General features: G+C 48.9%; 1 protein-coding gene across 4 annotated transcripts in view; it reads right to left on the reverse strand.

The window, feature by feature from the left end:
• Positions 1-4,424: 4,424 nt before the first annotated feature.
• Positions 4,425-19,914, reverse strand: part of TRIM66 (tripartite motif containing 66) — a 52,760-nt gene continuing 37,270 nt past the window's right edge. For 3 of the 4 annotated variants that reach the window (XM_032853408.1, XM_032853409.1, XM_032853410.1), the window contains 10 exons: positions 11,353-11,874; positions 11,004-11,196; positions 8,901-8,961; positions 8,315-8,489; positions 7,777-8,066; positions 7,170-7,296; positions 6,770-6,844; positions 6,256-6,408; positions 5,627-5,845; positions 4,427-4,872 (listed from right to left, as the gene is read on the reverse strand). In XM_032853408.1, coding sequence (XP_032709299.1) covers positions 4,813-4,872; positions 5,627-5,845; positions 6,256-6,408; positions 6,770-6,844; positions 7,170-7,296; positions 7,777-8,066; positions 8,315-8,489; positions 8,901-8,961; positions 11,004-11,196; positions 11,353-11,874 — 1,875 coding nt within the window. In that variant the 3' untranslated portion in view covers positions 4,427-4,812. Of the gene's footprint in view, positions 4,873-5,626; positions 5,846-6,255; positions 6,409-6,769; positions 6,845-7,169; positions 7,297-7,776; positions 8,067-8,314; positions 8,490-8,900; positions 8,962-11,003; positions 11,197-11,352; positions 11,875-19,914 lie in introns of all 4 variants that reach the window. The other variant, XM_032853407.1, reaches the window with a different exon arrangement.

Here is a 19,914-nt window from a genome sequence, read left to right on the forward strand (position 1 = left end):
TTCAACCCCCTCCCCCAACCAACTTCATAGATGGGGAAACTACCCAACGTCACATAGCTCATAACTGGCAGAACCAAAATTTAGGTGTTCAGCATCTCAAATCAGTAACTTTTTACTATCTCACCCCACCTCCAAGAAAACACCTGACATCTGCCTCCAACTCCAGGAATAGCTGGAGCAAACGGGGTGATATCAGTACAGATGGGAGAGACCTGGCCAAAAGAGGCCCGTCTGACCTCAACTGGGCCCCAAGCAAGTGATGACTCCCAGCACTTCTCAGTCTTCCCCCCACCAGAATGTTATCAGTGGCAGACAGCCACCCCTGCAGGGATCCTCCTTCAGACTAGAAGCACAACGACCCACGAAATGGAAACATGTTTTACCATGATCCCTAGCATCTCACGAACTGTGGCCAGCTCTAACTGGTATGGGGATCATGGCAATGAGCTGCCCACCAGCCTGGGAATCCCATTTACCCAAACTGCTTTTTGGTAAGACTCAATCCACATTCTTGGGCTGAGTTGGATGAGACCTCTTGGCAAACATAGCTAAAATCTGTCTCTATGCTGCACTGGGAAGGACAGAGAGAAAGGATTGCAGAAGCTCTCTTCCCAGGAGAGCTCATAAACATGACTGGCATGGGGAGAACTGAGCCCAGGGGAAGAAAGAGACTCAGGGAAAACAGGCAGACACAGAGGGAAGGGAGCAGGAGCAGCCATGCTTACTCCTGACTGTCCCATTCCTGAAGAGGGGAGACTGCAAGGAGCTACAGATGTGTTCGCTTGTCAAGACATTAAAGTCTCAGCCTGTGTGGCCGAGAGGGAAGAGAATAACCCAGACACCTGCGGTGTCAGAAAAGCCATGTGATGGGGCTGTCTCAAAAGAGCGAGTGGTAGATGGTGTGAAATGCTGTGGAGACGTCAAGAAGGTTGAGAACTGAAAGGTATTCTTTCGATTTGGCAACTGGGTGGTCACTGGTGACTCTTATGAAAAGCTGTGGAGGGTTGAAGAGTGAGAAGAATTAACGGGAAAAAAAATCCTTTTTCAAAGAAACTTAGTCAATAAGGACAATGGGTAAGGAGCAACCGATTCTAAGAAGCTTTGTTTTAGTCTGGGGGCGACCTCTGCTTGTTTGTAGGCTTTGTGAAGCTGCCATTGGAGAGGGAGGTTGAGGTTCCAGGAAGTGGGAGTGGTGGGATAAGGGACAGAGCAAAGTCTTGGAGGCCACAGAGCAGGATTCAAGAAACAGAGCACTGAACAGGAGCAGAAGGGAACAATCTGAGGAGGGATGTGGACACAGATGGGAGGGAGAGAGGAGCAAATGGGCAAGGAGTTTCTCACTTTAGGGACTCTGTTCTGTGAAGTAGGCAGTGGGGTCAGTCATTTGCTGAGAGCAAAGATGAGGGACATAGACAGAAAGCGGTGTAATTACAAGTCAAAGATACACCCATCAATGCTGACAGCCCAACTGAGGGTGTCAACTATGAAACTGTCATGCTTAGCAACCCAGGAGAGGGGAGCAGAAAATAAGCTGATGCCAAAAATGGAGAACGGTTGACAGTTTCAGGGGAAGTTTTGAGTTAGAGGGGATAGGAAAGCTCAGGATCCTGATAAAAATGTCCATATGTGATGGACCACAGGCTCAGGCTAGGGAGAGGAAGCAGCCCGGGAAAAGGCTGAGACAAAGAGAGAGGAGGTCAGGGAACTGGGCTAAAGGAGCAGGCAATTTCAATAAACAGCAAGGAGGGCATGGGAGAAGAGGAAGCATGGGGGATGGTGATCCCAAAGGAGCAAAGTCTCAGTTCGGGAGTTCAGAAGAGAAGACTACAGGTGACATGACATCAGGGATTGGGAGAGAGAGCAGAGCAGAGCCTGGAAACAAATGAGGAGAGGTCTAGGTCTCAGAAGCAAGGCAAAGACCTGTTGCCAGAGGGAGCCAGAACCTATCAAGTCTTAGAGCAGAGTCTACAGAGGGTCAGGCAGCTGACACTGTGGGAGGGGGACCTTTAGAGGGGGTGTAATTGGCAACTGCTAGAAGTCAGGTAGGGCCGGCCTACCCATGTTCTGGAATAGTACTCCACAATTCATCCTGCACCAATTTTTGCACTAAAATCCCCTTTGCATCCACTGAAGCCACTCTGCCCTCCTATTTCTCAGTATATCCAAGGAGCCCCATTTCTCCTCTCACACTTGCGTTCTATAATGGGAGGACCCAGAACTCACTACCATTTCATGACTTAGTCAAGGGCCAAAGGATCTGACTGACTTCAAAGTGGGCCATTATGGGAGTAAGTCAAAAGCAGGATCAGCTCAGACATTAGTTAAGAGCCACTGAAGTCAGTCACTCGGCTAGCAGCTTTTTCTTTTAATTTCTAAAAACCCATGTTCTGTTTTCTGCATGCAAAAATAAAACCAAACCACAACATAAAACATTGGTGCTAAGTCCACAGGAAAAGCCTGGGGAGAGGCAGGGGTGTGGTGGGGTAACCAGTGCAGGGGTGGTGTGGTAGGGCAGGGCCTCTCACCCTTGCAGGGAAGGACACCCTCTGTCTGCTCAGGTGCTGAAGTGGGCCTCTCAGCAGGCAGGGTCTCTGCGATGGGAAAGGAATATGTGACTCTCTACTACATTACTAAGATCTCTGGCCCAGCACACTATATGTCATAGGAGGGAAGCCAAGCAGTTAGCCAGGCATTTCTGCTTATTTGTGGCCTCCAGTTGGTCCTGTAGAAGGATCCCAATCAGATTTGAGCCTGTTGCAGCCCTTACCTGACTGTCTGACACATAGCACCACGATGCTCACTCAGGGGAGGTGGGGGTAGGGGCCACAACAAAGGAAAGATGACCAAGAGCATGAATTAGTGAGGTAATTACAGAGGGAACCTTGCCAAGTCAACTCAACAGGGAAAAAAAGATTCAAATATTGAAAGGAAAGTGGCTAAAACCCAAGCCAGAGTCATGTGTGCCCCAAAGAGCAGAGGGCTAGACCTAAATAAAGATTGCCTGGCTACTGGAGCATTAAAGACTTAGTTACTCCCGACTAGGAAACAGGACTATGGAAGCCCAATTGTGGAGGAGAGCCTGGCAAGGGCTGGTGAAAGAATGGCAGGCCAAGGGCGCGATTGGTTCTGAAGCGAAGATGGCCTCTCAGCCTGTGGGGTGAAGGAAATGAGCAGTAACACCAACTGACAAGGAGAGAAGAAATGTTTTCTCCGGGCAGAATGTTCCCATTGACAAAGGCCCTACACACAAGAACTTCCTTAAACTTCATCTCTTAGCAAAAATAAAGCCATAACCTAAGACTCCCTTGAAATTAGTCACTCCGTGACCAGACCAGAGACAGCTGCGTCTGCAGGCCAGGCCATGGGCGCGTCCACTCTCATCTCCCCCAGCATCATCAGCAGTAGCTCCTTCTCCACCAAGTCCTCGCTGGGGAAATAGCCTGATTCCCCGCAGCTGCCTATGCCTCCTCCTCCCAAACACCCATCACAGGCCATGAAGATCCCTCTTCACCTGAGATGCAGTCTGGAATTCCTGTGCCTGCGGCTTCCAGAACACTTCCCTCTGCATTCTTGGAGAAGTGACATCCTGAAGTTGCTTCAAGGTCACTGAAGGACTCTGGCTCCTCACCTCTCAAGTTTTTCCCTTCTCCATCCTAGACACAACATTCCCCCAGGAGCAGTTAGATCAGGCTCCTGGCTCACCCTCTGGCCTTCTCCAGCCTCCGTCAGAAAAGGGTGGCCACTAGTGTCTTGGCTTTTTCTGGGCTGTGGGGAGCCCAGGGGCAGGCGAGTCAGAGCACTCGCTTCTGATCTTTGGCTCTGTGAAAGTGGAGAAGCTGAGGGCTAGGATATGTAAGGAGGAGAAGCCCAGCAGGGTGAGCTGTTCTGGGGCCGCCTCCTTGGCCAGCCCCTGCCTCTCAGGTTTCCAAGGCAAAACTCAGGGTCCGGACCTGAGTGGAGACACTGAAGAGATGGCCACTGACAATCACTCCCAGGAAAGCAGGTTCTGACACCGAAGAAAAGCTATGAACCCAAAGTCAGTGACACAGAGGACAGGCTCTGCAGTTGACATCTCCTTAAGCCTGCCAGTGAAATCTGAGCCTGAAGCCATCAGCAGTCCCTGCACAGCCACCCAGCCCCATCAAGAAGGCCATACCACCTAGAGCAAAGCGGCCACCTAAGTCAACATCGGGAGAGGGGGCATGAGGAACAAATACCCTGAAAACCGTTAGAACCCAAATAGGCACCAGTTGAGACCTCTGGTCTCTAGAAGCCTCCATTACCCTGCACAGGGCAGCATCCTGTCCCAGCAGGCCAAGCAAAGGCAAACAGTGACAGTCTTTGGCTATGCTGGGCCAGCGATCACAGGCCTGCTATACGTCAGAACCTCTCTCCCTTCTCTCCCCCACCCCTCAGGGCCCAGGAGGACTTCGGATATATACACTGCTCCTGAGCCCTGCACACTGAAAGGTGAGAAAAGTCTGCTTTCCTCAGCAGAGGGAGGTCACCAAGGAGGTTAGGTCCTCCCGAGCCTGACCGGCATGGTCTTGTCCAGTGGACCCTACACATCTGATTTGTCTGGGAATCGGGAACACCTCCCTCTTTGCTGTTTATTACTGGAATCTTCTCTGTAGTGGATGCACGATGGCTCCCAAATGAATGCTGTAAGATGCAAACGGCAAAGAAGAGCACTCCATGGCTCGACAAGACTCGTCTCACATCCACGGTCTGAAGAGAATGAGCTGAAAGGTGGGGACAGTGGTCGAGAGGATGGCGTGGCAGCTGCCAGGCTGCTTGCTCTGCTGCCAGCTCTCACACCTGGGAGACGCTGCTGGCCAGGCGGAAGGACATGCGTTTTGCTTTTTCGTTCTCCTGAAAGGAAAATATATATATATATATATGTGTGTGGCATTAACATGGCCCAGTGTAGCCCCTGTTAATGTGGAAAGGTGCAGTGTCCAGACTGGGACTCCCCAGAGCACAGGTGTTCTAGTCTAGCCCAGGAATGCAACAGCGAGGCTCACTGCAGCCACTGAACACTACAGTGTACCAAGTACGGTACACAACAGGGGGGTGGCTGGTCGTGCCCCAGCACCCAGCAGGCAGGCAATACAGTTCAGCGGAATGAAACAGCATTAAGTGATATCTCAAGTCTGCCTATGTGGGACCAGACACAAGGTCGGAGGAGCTCTCTTTGCTGCGAGCAACACCTCTTCCTCCTTCTCTACACCAAGGGACTGGAAATACACCTTCCTTTCTCCCAAACCCAAGCTGAGATCAGATAGAGACAGCTGTTTCTCCTATCCTAGGGATCACAGTGCAGAAAAACCAGCCCCGAGCTAGGAGCCCTGGCTTCTTACCCTGATTCTGCTGCTAGTTTGCTGGGTGACCTGGGCATGTACATTCACCTCTCTGAGTTTCAAGTCTCAGCAGTAATGAAACTTCAAGAGCCTCACACGGCTGCCTTCCCCTTAGACTAAGGGGCTGGGAGTGAGGGTTCATGGTCACCACTCACCTGTGCCTCCCTAGAAGTCTGGCTTTAGGTTGCCCTACACATGCTGCTTGGGTGCCCCCTGCCTGCCCCACCACCCCCCACGTCCGCCCACCACCTGGCAGCAATCTTTACCATGTGCCGCCGCCGCCTCTTGGGCTGGATGCCCTCCTGCACATAGGGGGGCCATGGGAAGCCCTGGGGAGTGGAATACCCACTCTCGCTAGACACCTCCTCGGAGTCTGAGTCCTCCTGCCTTGGCTGGGCAAACCGTTTCTCTGGGTAGATCTCCTTCAACCAGCCCTCAAAGAACACTTCCAGGCAGCGACCGGCCTCTGCGACTTCTGAGTCAGGCTGAAGGGGAAGGACAGCATGATGTTCCTGCCCATTCCCACCAGCCCATCTCTTCGTGGTCCCTCAAGAGCTCTACAGCAAGTGCAAAGCCTGGCTAGTTTCCTGGAGGTCTAGAAGGTGACATTTTCTCCTAAAGACTTAAGACAATCAGTTTAGTGTCATCTCTCAAAGCAGAAGTGGCCCTGACAGTTACCCACAGATGGCCAACCACTAGCACTCCCCCTTCTTCCTCCTGAGTCCATGCTGAGGCCCAAGAGTGGGAGAGAGCTTATAAATACTCACTATGGGGGCCCCAAAAAGTCTGTTCCCAAGTCTTAATGGCAACTCAGGACCAAACCTGATATCCCCATCCAGCCAAGAGTCTTGGGATCCCCGGGAAATAGTGGAGAGGGAAAACAGGCAAGACATACATAATTGAACTTCGCACAGTTCCAGAACATGAGGCGGACGTCTGATACCACCTCCTCTGGGGTGGTATAATGAGCTGGGTCCTTCTTTTGCAGCTTCCTTCGGATGATCGACAGGTCCATGGGCCTCTTGATAATCTGGTAGTAATGCCGGGCCTTGGGGGAGGAGAGAAGGGGAAGCCAAGCAGGAAGAGAGAAAAAGTGGAGGTGCAGAAGAAGGAAAAGATGGAGAATGAGGTAGGACAGGAGTGAAAGAACACAACAAAGAGAAGGGCAGCAAGAAGAAAAGTGGAGAAAGAAGACAAAGAGATGGGGGAAAAGAGGACTGGCTCATGTCCAGTCCGGTGCAGTGGCCGTGGGGTGGGGGGGCTGTGGTGGCCACCGCTGGGTCCGCTAGTCCGGGCACGTATTAACTCGACTTCCAAGTGGCCATGCTCTGAGCCCGCCCTGGATACCCCTGGGACCCACCACGGGCCCAGGACCCCGGGAGCTGGCAGAAACAGGCAGCCTTCCTTACCAGCGGGCTAACGGGCTCGTGGAAGGGCAGGCTGAGGCTATTGCAGCACAAGGACAGCACCAGCTTTTCACACTTCTGCAGAAACCAGAAGGGCAGCATGTTACTTCTCCCCGGCCCCACCTCAAGAAGACTGAAGACAGTGACCCTGGTAACTCCAGCAGGGGCAGTTCTGTCCCACAGGGCACGGGCTACCATGAGAAGGCAGAGCCCAGCCTCCCAGACCAGAGGAAAACAGCTGGCAGGAAGGAATTCACAGCAAACCCCCACGGACCAGGCTGTCAGGCATCACCCAACAGAAAGGTAGGTAGAGAGGCCTCCCAACCCCTCAGAAAAGTCTCAGGCCCTGGCACAGGGGGGCTGCCCCAAGCAGGGAACCTTGTTCCCAGAGACCCCTCCCTACCTTTTGGTCATAGACACTCAGGCCAGGAGTGGCCCGCATTCCAGGTTGGTAATAGCGGGCATTCTCACAGTCATACTCCATCTCTGGCTGGGTCAGGCTGCGGCACAAGGTACACACCCAGTCTCCCCTGCGGAGGCAGGTGAGGCCCAGTGAGGCCTCAGCACATGGCCCAGAGCCACCTCCCCTATCCCTCTGCTCCAAGATACCCAGGGCAGGTGGGGGGTGGGGGTGGGGGTGCAATAGTTTGGGAGACTCAGTACCTAGTCCTCCCTGTAAGGAATGGCTTCCTAACCACCAGCTTGAAAGAAATTCAGTAACTCGGGATGGAGTGAATCCAGAAAAACAAAGGACTCAGCAAGGGGCTGCAACAGGAGTATGGGGACAAATCTGTGTGTGTAGGAGGAAGCTGGGAACAGAGGAAGAAAGGAAACCACTCCAGTCTCAAACGTCTGCCTGTCCATGCACACAAGACACAGCAGCAGGGCTGCTAACTCACAGACCTGCAGTTCACAGGGGCCTAGACCGGGAAGAAGCCCAGCCCAGGGAGCTGTGTGGGCCTGAGAGAGGCCTCTCAGAAAAGCACCCTGCTAGGACCTGAATGGCTTACCCCGGGAAGCCAAGCAAGGCCGGCAGGTGGCAGGAGAGGTGGAACACTTTAGGGCAGCGGTCACAGCACAGCAACTCCCCCCCGTTGAGGCACACGGCGCAGAAATCCTCGTTCTCCATGGGTACTGGGGGCCCCTTCTTGGCTCCAGGGGTCCGAGGAATGAGTCTTTGCTCCTCAGGAGATACACCCTCCCCCTCTGGTGCCTGCTGCCCAGCCAGAGAAGTGACAGTGACCTTTCTTCCCCCAAGACTTGGGGCCTGGATGGCATCAGGCATGTTGTTCTGGCTGACCTTGGAGAAGAAGGGAGTCAGCAGTCAGAGCATAGCACCAACGAGTTGTGGAGGGAGGGAGAGGATGGACTGACCAGGTCCCCAGGCCAGCTGAGCCCCAGGAATGCTGGGACAGCCCCCTCACAGCCAGGGGTAAATCTGCACCAGGTCAGCGTCAGCGACAGAGCCAGAATTCTGACAGAAGCAGAGAGAAAAGAGAGGCTCCCAGGGTGAGCCAAGTTCAAGGACAAGACAGAGCAGAGAGGTACCTTAATGGACATGCTGGAGGACTCAGTGCCACACTCGATGATCAGCAGGAAGCTCCCATCCTGCTCATTCTTTTGGGGCTTCAACTTGAACACCGGCATCTCTCCCGAGGAGGCAGCACAGATCTTGAGTCGCTCCAGCCGCACGTAGGGAATCTTAGGCTCGCTGTGGAAGGGCCTGTGGCAAGAGAGACACCCCTGGGTCTTGAGAGGAGCCTCCTCTGACCCCAGCCTCTAAGTCAGCTCATCCACGATCCCACATGCTGCTGCCCCTGATCCCAGTCCCACCCTGTGCAGGCTTACATGTCACCTTCCTGCCCCAGGGTGGGGGTGGGGGGCCCTCTGCTCAAAGAAAGGGAATTCCTAAAGAGGAAGCACATGCCTCCTGCTGCAGGAGCTAGGATATCCTCCCACAAGATCCTAGGCTCCCAACCACATACTACTGCTCGAGGGTCTGGGAGTTGAAGAAGACGGTTATAGGTAAAGTTCTGCTTCTAGTTAGTCATCAAGGATGCTGGCTTCCTGTGCCAACCTCCCAGGACATGAGGTTGGAGGGTGAGAGACGGAGGTTGGGCCAAAAGCCCGTTACCTGATACTCTGATTCTCTTTTGCATCCATCTCCACGGCTCCTTGTTCAAAATTCTCATGCTCTAAGACAAAAGACAAATGCCTGTGATGTACATTTCTAACATGCCCTATAACCCATACCTTCCACTCATATGTACTACGCATCCCGTTGGCCACACATCTGTCACACAATCATTACCCACACTGCAATCATTCATAATGGTGGCAATCCTACCATGGCTCTGCTTCCTCAGAGAGAAAGAAGCCCACCTTCTTTTAAAAAGATAAACAGGGGCATCTGGGTGGCTTGGCCGGTTAAGCATCAACTCTTGGTTTTGGCTCAGATCATGATCTCAGGGTCCTGGGATCGAGACCCACATCAGGCTCCACGCTCAGTGCAGAGTCTACTTGGGACTATTACCCTCTCCTCTGCCCTTCCCACATGTGCGTGCACATGCTCTCTCTCTCTCTCTCTAATAAATAGATAAAATATTTAAAAAGACAAACAGAGGGGTCCCTGGGAAGCTCAGATGGTTAAGGTTCTGCCTTTGGCTCAGGTCATGATCTTCAGGTCCTGGGATCGAGCCCCACGTTGGGCTCCATGCTCAGTGGGGAGCCTGCTTCTTTCTCTCCCTACCCCTTATTGTGTTCCTTCTCTCTCTCAAATGGGAATAAATAAAATCTTTATAAATAAATAAATAATAAATAAAAAGACAAACAGACATGGGGTGCCTGCCTGGCTCAGTCAGAAGAGCATGCAACTCTTGATCTTGGGGTTGTGAGTTCGAGTCCCATGTCGGATGTAGCAATTACTTAAATAAAACTTCAAAAATATTTAAAAATTAAAAAGTTAAAAAGTTAAAAATAAATTTAAAAAACCACACATTACATTCAGAGGCTGTCTAGGGGTGAGTGTTGGGTCAGGTGCTGAGGGGCCAGCTTCTCACCTTCCAAGTGAGTTCAGAAATCTCTTGTTCTCCATATACTAGTGTTACGTGCTCTGAGGAGTCCTTCTGTCCAGCCTCTGCCTTTCCACCCAAGTGCTGGGATTTTAGTACTACCTGAGAGTCCAGTTCATACTCCATAGGCAAAAGGCTCCCTGAAGCCCTACCCTGAGTAGTGCAGTAGAGCCTGTGTGGACGGGCAGGAGGCGGTGTGGGGAGGGAGAAGGAAACTGGCATTTACTGAGCACCACTCAGCACCAGGCACTTTCCATGGGCAACCAGGGTCCAAAAAATTTAACTGCTTAAAATTCAGGGTCCCATTATTATGCAGTTAACAAGAACCAATCATTGTTCAGTTGGTCTTTCAGTCAGTGTGAAAAAACAAGGGGAAAAATTATTTCATTTTCATTTATTAAATGTATAAGAAATGGAGTGATCATTACAGACTAAACACATATCATACATTAAAGAGAAAAAGTCCCAAACAGTCACTCCGTGGTTGCTTTCAAACTTCCCAGCTAGCCCTTGCTTATGACAGAAAAAAGGAAGCTCCAATTGAGAAGGTATGTAGGTAGCTGAGAAGAGAATCAGAGGGTGTCTACACTGGTCCAAATTCCCTTTACTCTGGGGCACAGCACAAATCCATAGGACTGCCAGGTGTGAGGCAAAGCATGGCCAATTCTTGTTACTACAGAGAAAGTCATCAAATGATCTCACTGTAGTTATTGGTCCCAGTAGTCTATGTAGTAGCTATGATTAGCCCCATTTACAGAGAAAGAAACCAGCTCAGAAAGGTCCAAGGTAAAAAGAACAGAACAAAGAATAAAAGAACAAAGGTAAAAAGTTTTCTAAGTTAGATATACCTGACTCCAAAGTCAGATATGCTCTTTTCCCTAAAATATTTTGCTAAGGCTAGCCCCTCTAGGATGAGTTCTTCCTGTTTCCCCCACCTCTCCTCCGCCTCCAGAACTTTTTGCATGGAAATGTTACAGGAGGCTAAGTCCTGACCACAGTGAGGGAAACAGAACAGGTCCCAGTAAGTTCGTGTTGGAGGGAAGTGAAATGAGCCTGAGAGAGAAACGCTTCTCCCTCCTGCCTCGAGCCTGTCTCCTGACCAGAAGTGCTGAGCTCATGCCTGTGGCCTGCACGAGTGACAGGCTGCTTATTGACTTGCACCTCACCTTTTGGGTTCCGGTATTGCTGCAGAGCCATGGATGTATTGACTGCTGGGACCAGTGGAGGTTTCTTCACAGAGAGGTTAATTGGCTCCTCCAGTTCTGAAGGCATAGCCAAACCCTTGGAAACCTCCAGACCTGGGGTTGTGGAGTCTTGTCCCAGAGAGTCAGTGAAGCGAGTAGAATCCTCACTCTCCATCTTTCAAAAGTGAAAAGCCAAAAAGAATCAAAGAAATCAGATGGTTTTACTGTTAGTAGTCATAGAGCTATTAAGCTAATGTCAGGATAAGCCTTTGCCACCCTGCTGCTGAATGATGAGCAGAGGAAGTTTTATGTCATTTTCCCTAGGACTTACCTTACACAGGGCATTCCCAAGGGAGGGGTCAGCCCCATCTGCAGGGCACAGGCTCCCTCCAGTTTGGCCAGAGCCAGGACTGCAGCTGGACCCGGTTTCCGGTTGCATGTCAGAAGCTGGAGGCATGCTCTGCAGAGGACAAGTTGCCAGACTTGGCATAGTCTGGGTGGCACCAGACATTGGGTTGGGCCTGGCCTGCGAGTGATCACTTGCTAGGCTTGTGATGGCCTGGGAGGAATCATTCATCAGACCAGGCACAGACTGGGGCGTGCTGCGCACAAGGCTGGGTACAGTCTGCAGATGACTGACTGTCAGGCTGGGCATAGCCTGGTTTTGACCACTCGTCAGGCCGGACACAGTTGCGGGTGTGCTGCTCAGCAGGCTTGGGACCATGTGGGAAGGGGCAGCGGTCAGGCTGCTCACACTCTGGATCTGTGGCTCTAGGGTCCTTGCCAGCCTGGTAGATGACAGCTCCATCTCCAATGTGTTGGAGAAGCCCATGATGCTCACCGAAGTGGAGTGCTGCAGGAACGAAGACAGCGCAGAGTCAGGCCGTTAGCAGGGGATGAGGGGAGGGGAGGAGAAATGCAGCCCAAGAGAGTTCCCATGCTCAGATTTCACTGTAGCCTCCGAGTCTAGTAGCTGCAGGAAACTCAGACAACACATGAAGTCCTATTCCAAGTCCCCTACGCCAAGGAGGCTGCTAGGCTCTGACAGAGAGGGTGGCACAGACTGAGGACACTGGTGTGCATGTGTGTTTGTGAAACAGTGATGAAACAGTGTGGGAGAATGACAGAGATCACCTACAACCTGCCATGAGGGTGGTACACACACACACACACACACACACACACACGGAACCACCATCAGCCCACACTCTTTACCTCCATCCAGTACTTAGGCATAGGATCAGACTGTGGGACTGCCCTCCAACTTCACATTTCCCACTGACTAAACCACTAGTGCCTTCTCATCCCTGCTGGCATTCCTGTGGGCTAGTTTCTGCTACATATAAATGGAAAGAAGTCCAGAAGGCTCAAACTCTGATCTGCCTCAGGCCTTCTCTGAGATAATGCCAAGGTCTAGGGGGACCCAATCAGTCCTGGGGAACCTGAGCCAACTCTAGGCCCTTTTCCTGGGCTTGCTCAGATCAACTCCAGAACCACTAGAATTAAGGGAAAGCTTTGACCAAGAGATGGGAAAGTCTTTCCTAGCCCAACTCTATCTGTCCAAGACCTTCCAAGCCAGAAGCAGAGAACATCAGAGCAGCTAGGTCTTAATACGACCGAGTATGGACAATCACTGGATGAGGCTGTAACTTCCCAACCCCAAGAATTGTTTTCTTCTGCTTGGTGTTACAGGGAGAAGAGACCTAAAGGTTCACAAAGTGAAGTTAAAGACATAGATTTCTGCGCTGGATGCATTCCGTTTCACAGGTTGGAGAAACACATATGATGGAGGGAGGATGGTGAGAGACTGGTTCTAAATGTAACATTTAGGAATTTAGAAGTTTGATATCCCTGCCTTTTTTTCTTTTTAGACTAAAGATAGAACAACTTGGCATCTTTTGAAAGTCAAAGGGGAAACAAAGAGTAAATATCTCTAAGCTTCCAAAATCAGTGTCTTCAGCCTTTCCCCATGAGTAAGATATTCAAATTTCCACAGGAAAGTAAACACTTCAAATATCATTTCAAGTTTCACTACAAAATTAGCAAACCTATTTAACAGTGAAGAAAGGTTGTCCTAACCTCAGTGAATGTCCCTTCTAGTCACCCAGTTCTTCAAGTCAGATGCTAGGAGGGGAAGAATCAGTGGGCCATCCCTCCTCCCTCACCCAAGCTAATTCCAAACCTCATCAATTCTACCCCTTAGACAAGTCACATATCTTCCCACTAATTCCTCTCTCTATTGCTGGTGTCCTAGTCTGGGTTACACTCTCCTATTTTCCCAGACGATAGCAGTAGTCTCCTCATTGGAGAAATATTTTCAAAACACAAATCTGACCACATCATTCCTTTGCATGAAACCCCACAGTACACTGCACTGTTCTTAGGACAGCTGTGAAAATGACTGCCCATCCCCTGTCCTACTCTAGCCACCGTTCACATAACAACCCTCCCATTCTCTGAGCTCTAGCCACTCAGACATTTTTTTCAATCCCTGAAACATGCAAAGCTCTCTTTTCACCTATAACCTTCATCCCCTTCAAACAGACCTCTTCCTCTCCATGGGACATTCTCCTATCCCTGCCCCTATACCACTTGTCCTTCTAAACTCAGCTCACCTGTGATTTTTTTTTTTTTTTTTTGTATCAAAGCCTCTTTTCATTCTGTGGCCCAGACCTCATTCCTCCCTTTTACATTCTTGTAACTCCTTTTATGGGGGCGGGGGGTTATATTCTCCTAGTTGTGAGACTATATGATGAATCTCTATTTTCCTCCATAAACCATAAACTCCATTAGGGCATAGATTTTATCTATTTTGCTTATCCACTGTATGTCGAGACCCAGGAGCAGCTTCTAGACCTGGCTGAATAAATGAATTCATGAGCTATTTAAAATTTTTTAAAAAACAAAAACAATGGGGGTGCCTGGGTGGCTCAGTGGGTTGGGCCGCTGCCTTCGGCTCAGGTCATGATCTCAGGGTCCTGGGATCGAGTCCCGCATCGGGCTCTCTGCTCAGCAGGGAGCCTGCTTCCCTCTCTCTCTCTCTCTCTCTGCCTGCCTCTCTGCCTACTTGTGATCTCTCTCTGTCAAATAAATAAATAAAATCTTTTAAAAAAAATGTATGACTGTTTATTCTACAAAACTTAAACCAAATAAATAGCAGCTCCACTCTGGGTCTATGTGTCTCTCTAAAATCATGATTGTCTATATATAGCTAACATTTATTGATCATTTATTATATGTGAGGAAATTTGCTAAGTATCTTACATACATTTCCTCACTAAATCCTCATCACAAATGTTAAAGGGTGGTTGTGAAGGTGACAAGAACAAATCCAGGTAAAGGGTCAGAACACTGTCTGCCACATGGCAGATACTCTGTGACCCCCAGCTACTGCCGCTGCTGCCCCTCGTATTGTGACTGTTAGTGTTGTTTTTGTGGCCCTAACCCTATACTTGAGAAAAACAAGGCTCGGCAAGGCATCTGAAATGTTTTATACAGTTGAACACATCACTTTGTAAATATCCATTTTCCCTTTATTGGTGCTCACACATAGAAATGTAATTGATTTTTATAGATTGACCTTGTACTCAGAGACCTTGCTGAAGTCGCCTGGGGAATTTCTGTGCACACAAATCATGTCATCCGTGATTAGTTAAGTTTTACTCCTTCCTTTTCCTGCATTTGTTTTTCCGGCCTTACCCTGCCAGCTAAGTACAGGAGGACCAGGTCAAATGAAACTAGTGAGAGCAGCCATCCTAGTCTTATTTCTGATCTTGGGGCGATCCTTTCAATGTTTCAACAAATAAGCATGACATGTGATGTGGGATTTTTAAAGATTTAGAATCCAGATATCCGGCGCCAAAGCCACACTCTTAACCATGGCCTGTCTGGTTTGGTCCTTCTCTGTGTGAACTCATCTTCCCCTCTCCCACACTCTGCTTCAGCCACTGTCCTTACCTTGCCTGTTTTTTTCAACCTTCTCTCTCTTCCTCTCCTGTTTTTCTTTTTCTTTCACCTCTTTCTCTTCTCTCCCAATGCTTTCCCCTTGTTACTTCACTGCTTTGGTAAAGCTTTTATGTTCTATTCCTAATTCTCAATTTTAAAAAGCAGACGAGCCAAATATAAATGCACTTTGTCTCCCCAAAGTTTGTTTTTTATATGTTCCTTGGTAGTTCAATAGTGTTCAATAAAAAGGCTCCAATTTGCTCTACCGTCTAAGTCCCAATATAAATACTGAGGAGAAGGTGGTCTGCGGAGAAACTCAAAACAAACTGGGTAGATTAAGTACGGAAGAGCTATCTCAAACATGCTGTAACCTGCCTCCCCTTGGCATCCCCACTGTCCGGGTTACACACCACCACAGCTTTTTAAGATTCTATCTTTCCTTATCTCAGGACAAGAATGCCCAGTGATGGTTGCAATCCCTTCTGTAATATATGACAGTCTAATCCTTTGAGTTGGTTTCTTTCACCCTTTCCCTATTTGACATGTATATCTTCTGCAGCTCTGGTGGTCATTTCATCTGCCAAAGACACAGATGGTTCTATGAGATCCTTGGTGCCAAGCATGAAGGGCACCAAATAACTGCCAGTGGCAATCCCAAGTAAGAACAGTCAGGTGCTGCATGTCACAAAATAGGCACAACAGGAAATTCCCAAGGACAAAAATTCCCCAGATTAGAGATAGGCTATCTCTACCTCTATCTCCAGATTAGAGGCAGGATGCTTTTGTAGGATAACAACTCCCTTTCCTGATTACTTACTGCATATCATGAAGTGTGACTTAATGCAATGATAGAGGAGGATATGCACACTGAGCCATGGAAGAACTATGTACATTCTATCAGAGTTTATTTTGAGCTGGGCCTGCTGAACCTGCTCCTATAGCAGCCAGCACATAGCACAGGGTCAATAACATGTCCTAAGATACTGAAAACTAGTCTTCTTCATGTCCACATCCACAGCCAACCTCAAGGAGACCAAGGCCATCAGGAAGTGGGGGGAAGCTCTGGTAGTGGTAAAAAGAACCTGAGAAACATCCATGTGAGAAGTCTGAGAAGGATCTCAGAGGAAGTGCAAGAAGGAAGCCAGCCCCACCCCATTTCTACAGGCTACACAAATATAGTGGCATTTCAGGAACACAGGTATACTGTGGTAGTATTGTTGATATTTCATTTGGCTCTCTGGAGTGAAGAGGTACAAAATATAAAAACAAGGGATGCTCAATGGGTTAAGCCGCTGCCTTTGTCATGATCCTAGGGTCCTGGGATCGAGTCCCGCATCGGGCTCCTTGCTCAGTGGGGAGCCTGCTTCTCTCTCTCTCTGCCTCTGCCTACCGCTCTGCCTGCCACTCTGTCCACTTGTGCATGTTCTCTCTCTCTGACAAATAATGAAAATTTTAAATACACACACACACACACACACACACACACACGCACACACACACAAAAGGAACTATTTCTTGTGCAGGAACAAAGAGAGAATTGAGAACCTCCATCCTACCCTGCTGTCAGTGCTACCAGGTGAGTAGGGAGAAGGAGAGGGCCAAATTTAGGGCTAGGAAAGGAGGCTGGGTCTCTAGGGTCTGGAAGGAAGGATGGGGCTTCTTGAGAGCATGCCAGGTTTGGGAACGTGGCTGCACTTGACATTTGGTGTCGCACACCCAGGAGAAGCTCATCCCTCCATGGAGATGATGCTGCCTGCCCTCTCTAGCACCCAGGATCCTTCAGGGGTCAAATGTGAGGAGGCAAAATTATATGGCCGGCTGTAAGGTCTGTATAGAGCAACTGCTTCCCAAGTTGTCAGCTACATAACGGATACCTTACCTTCTTCACATACAAAACCTACAGATTTCATGAGGGAAAAATATGTATTTTGAGGTTTGCAAGTGAAAATAAACTATTTTCTAGTTCAGGGCAGAAAGAGAAGTCAAAAATGCCAAAAACATTGACTCTGATAATCAGCTCAGGCACTGGGGTACAAGGGGAGACTGCCCTGAGCGTCTTACCTAGCATCTCTTCGCTTGCTCCTAATTTTCTCTCCTTTTCCCATACTTGCATGTCCCTATCCCTGTTCCTTTCCTCTCTTGTTTTTCTTCCTTGATCTGTTTGCCACCTGCCTGACCTGTGACCTGTCTAAATTATCCCACCTGAAACCTATAGAACGTACCTGTCTGAACCACCTGCCTTCACAACGTGCCTGACCTATGACCTCCCTGAACTGTCTGACCTTCAGGCTCTTTTATTAGTCACCTATGCAGTTCTTCACCCACCTAGCCTGTCTTCTACTCGACCTCTGCTCTTCCACCTGGCTTCCCCCTCCCCATCCTCACCATTCAGATCTTGTTCTGGAGTTCAATGTGCTTACATTATTGCAATGACTGGCACACAGTATTATCGAAATTCAGAGAAAGCATGGTTCCTTCATTCAACAGAAAAGGAAACTGAGACACAGAGTCATCACTCACAGATTTCCCAAGCGTTTATAGGCCCAAGACTAGGAATCTGGGTGAAGGTTTAAAAATCTTCTGGCTGGTTTTGATTTTGTGCCATCAGCCAGAAAGCTAGTAGTCTAGTAAGACATGATAGAGAAGTCAATAAACAGACACTTAATGCACATGCCCTGAGTTTAATAAAAGTTCCAGGTTCTTACAGCAAGATAATATTGCTGGGGATAGAATAGCACAAATAGGGTGGTGTTCCACAGAAATTAATTTTCCAAATATCTGAAACATATGTCTTTCAGTAACAAAATGCAATTGGCTTTAAAATATCTTGAATAGGAGTACTTCTAAAACTTTACACACCACCTTGTCATAATAAACAAAGTACATGGAGCCTCATTACACCATTCTTAGTGACATAAAGGAACTTGGATGGACTTCTATTGCTGGAGTAGGCTGCAGTTCAGTGATGCTTTAAGGCCTGTAGGACTGAGCCTGTCCCTTCGCCAAATGACCTCCCAGTGTGGCACTTGCCCAGGTGATGTTTCCTGTCTTCTCCCTTGTCGTTAGCTGCCATTACAGAAGTCCTGACTCCTTGCTTCTACCCTGCTTACTGCTCTAATGCAGGGAAATGAAAAATTCTAGAGGAAACCACATAACTAAGCTTGCAGTCAAAACCTCTGCCTAGATACCTGAGCAGGGACTATGATCTCACACCAAATAGGATGTGTGGGTATATGGCCTCTGTTCTCATTGCTGCTCCAAAGCTTCACCTGCTCACTTCTGGTTTTAGGGTTTTGTCTCAATCACCAGAATTGTTAAAGACTGACCACCCTGTAAACACACAGGGGCAATGACTTGGAAACTATCTTGGAAACACACTACAGGCCTTCACTTTGGCTGAAGGAAACAGATAAGGAGACAAGGATTGAGATAAACAGAGATAAAGAGATTTATGAATTAAATCTTGGAATATTTGAGTGTTTTGACAGCTTCACATCAGGTAGACTAGTTGAACATTAGTAGATCTTCAAACAACTGAATCAGACATCTGAGGAAGGAACTAACTTTCCTAGCAAGTGGTTTCATTAAGTTGATTTTTAAGAGCAAAGTTGTTGCCCTTAATGACAGTGAGTGCTCCTCCAACTCCATGAAAAGCTCTTGTGCAAATTAAGGCTATTCCTGTGGATATGGTAACATATGTTAACTGACCAGAGTCAAATGGGAAAACATTCATGGGGTGGAGAGAGAAGAGCTGAAGAGTGCCCAGCGCCCTGATGATTCAGGAAGGACAGGAAAAGCAAAGAGGACTCCAGAGTCTAAGGGGGAAGGAAGAGAAAAAGAATAAGTGGATTCCAGGTAAACCTGAGGTAAAAGCCAGAATGAGTGGAACCCCCAAAACCCAAGCCTTGGAAACTAGGAGAATTCGCCCAGAGAAATTTTGGCCAGTCCAGTGTAAGGGAATTCAGGGCCCAGAAACAAGGACCTCTTTTCTCATGGACCAGGAGACCTAGACAAGGATCTTAGATTTGGTCTGTGAATGAAATCGAGCTGGAACTGAGGAAAGAGCCTTCCTAGAGGCTGTGAAATTCAGGGAGCCAGACCTGGGGAATGCTTGGCTTGGCTTCTGAGCAGCACAGAGCAGATCTCTGTACAGTTCTGCAACTGCTAACTGCTGACCAGAACCTGGGCTGTGCCCTAAGAAAGCCTCCTGAGGCCCTGGGAAGGTTCTCACCAAGTTCTGCTGTTGAGGCCGAACTTTAAGGAAACGACCATTGCTGGAGTTGAGAAGCCATGATCTGGCCCACAGACGTGAATGTGGAGACTATGAAGGCAGGACACCCTGTATTTCCTTACGCAAGCCAGGATTTAGAGAATGAGTTTAAGCAAGATACTTCCCGTCTCTGGGCTTTAATTTCCTCCTCCACATGCTAATGTAGCTCTGAGTTGTAGGAATCAGATTGTGAGCTCAGGCATCAGAGTGATTTGGTAATGAAGTGAATGCTCGTATGAGTCATCATCCTTCGCTCTTCTGCGTCACTCTTACTAATGCAGACCACAGGAAAGCCTCCTGCTTAGGCATTGTTTGCTAAAAATACATCTCAGATTCCTCTGAAGCCATCAGCAGGATCCTGGTGGTCTCTTAGACCTCTGCAGAGGATGTGGACCACATGTAAGCAGAAGAGAGGTCCTCCTGCAGCTGAATTGGGCTCGGACAGGCTCTCTGTGATGCCTGCATCCTTGACTCCACGAGAGCTCTGAGGAAGACAGTGTGTGTGTTTCTCATCAGTTGACTCGTTCAAAAGTACAAATGAGGCCGTCAAAATGCCTTCTGGGTTCACTCGGGATGTAAGGAGTTCTGTCATCATGCTGTAACCATGGTCTCTCTTCAGAGTGGTTAAACCAAGATGAGGCAACTGCAAGGGCCAGACAGATGTCAAAATTCATTCCA

This window comes from Lontra canadensis, unplaced genomic scaffold, assembly GCF_010015895.1.
Source record: "Lontra canadensis isolate GAN:19392208 unplaced genomic scaffold, GSC_riverotter_1.0 scaffold7, whole genome shotgun sequence".
In the NCBI taxonomy this organism is placed as follows: domain Eukaryota; kingdom Metazoa; phylum Chordata; class Mammalia; order Carnivora; family Mustelidae; genus Lontra; species Lontra canadensis.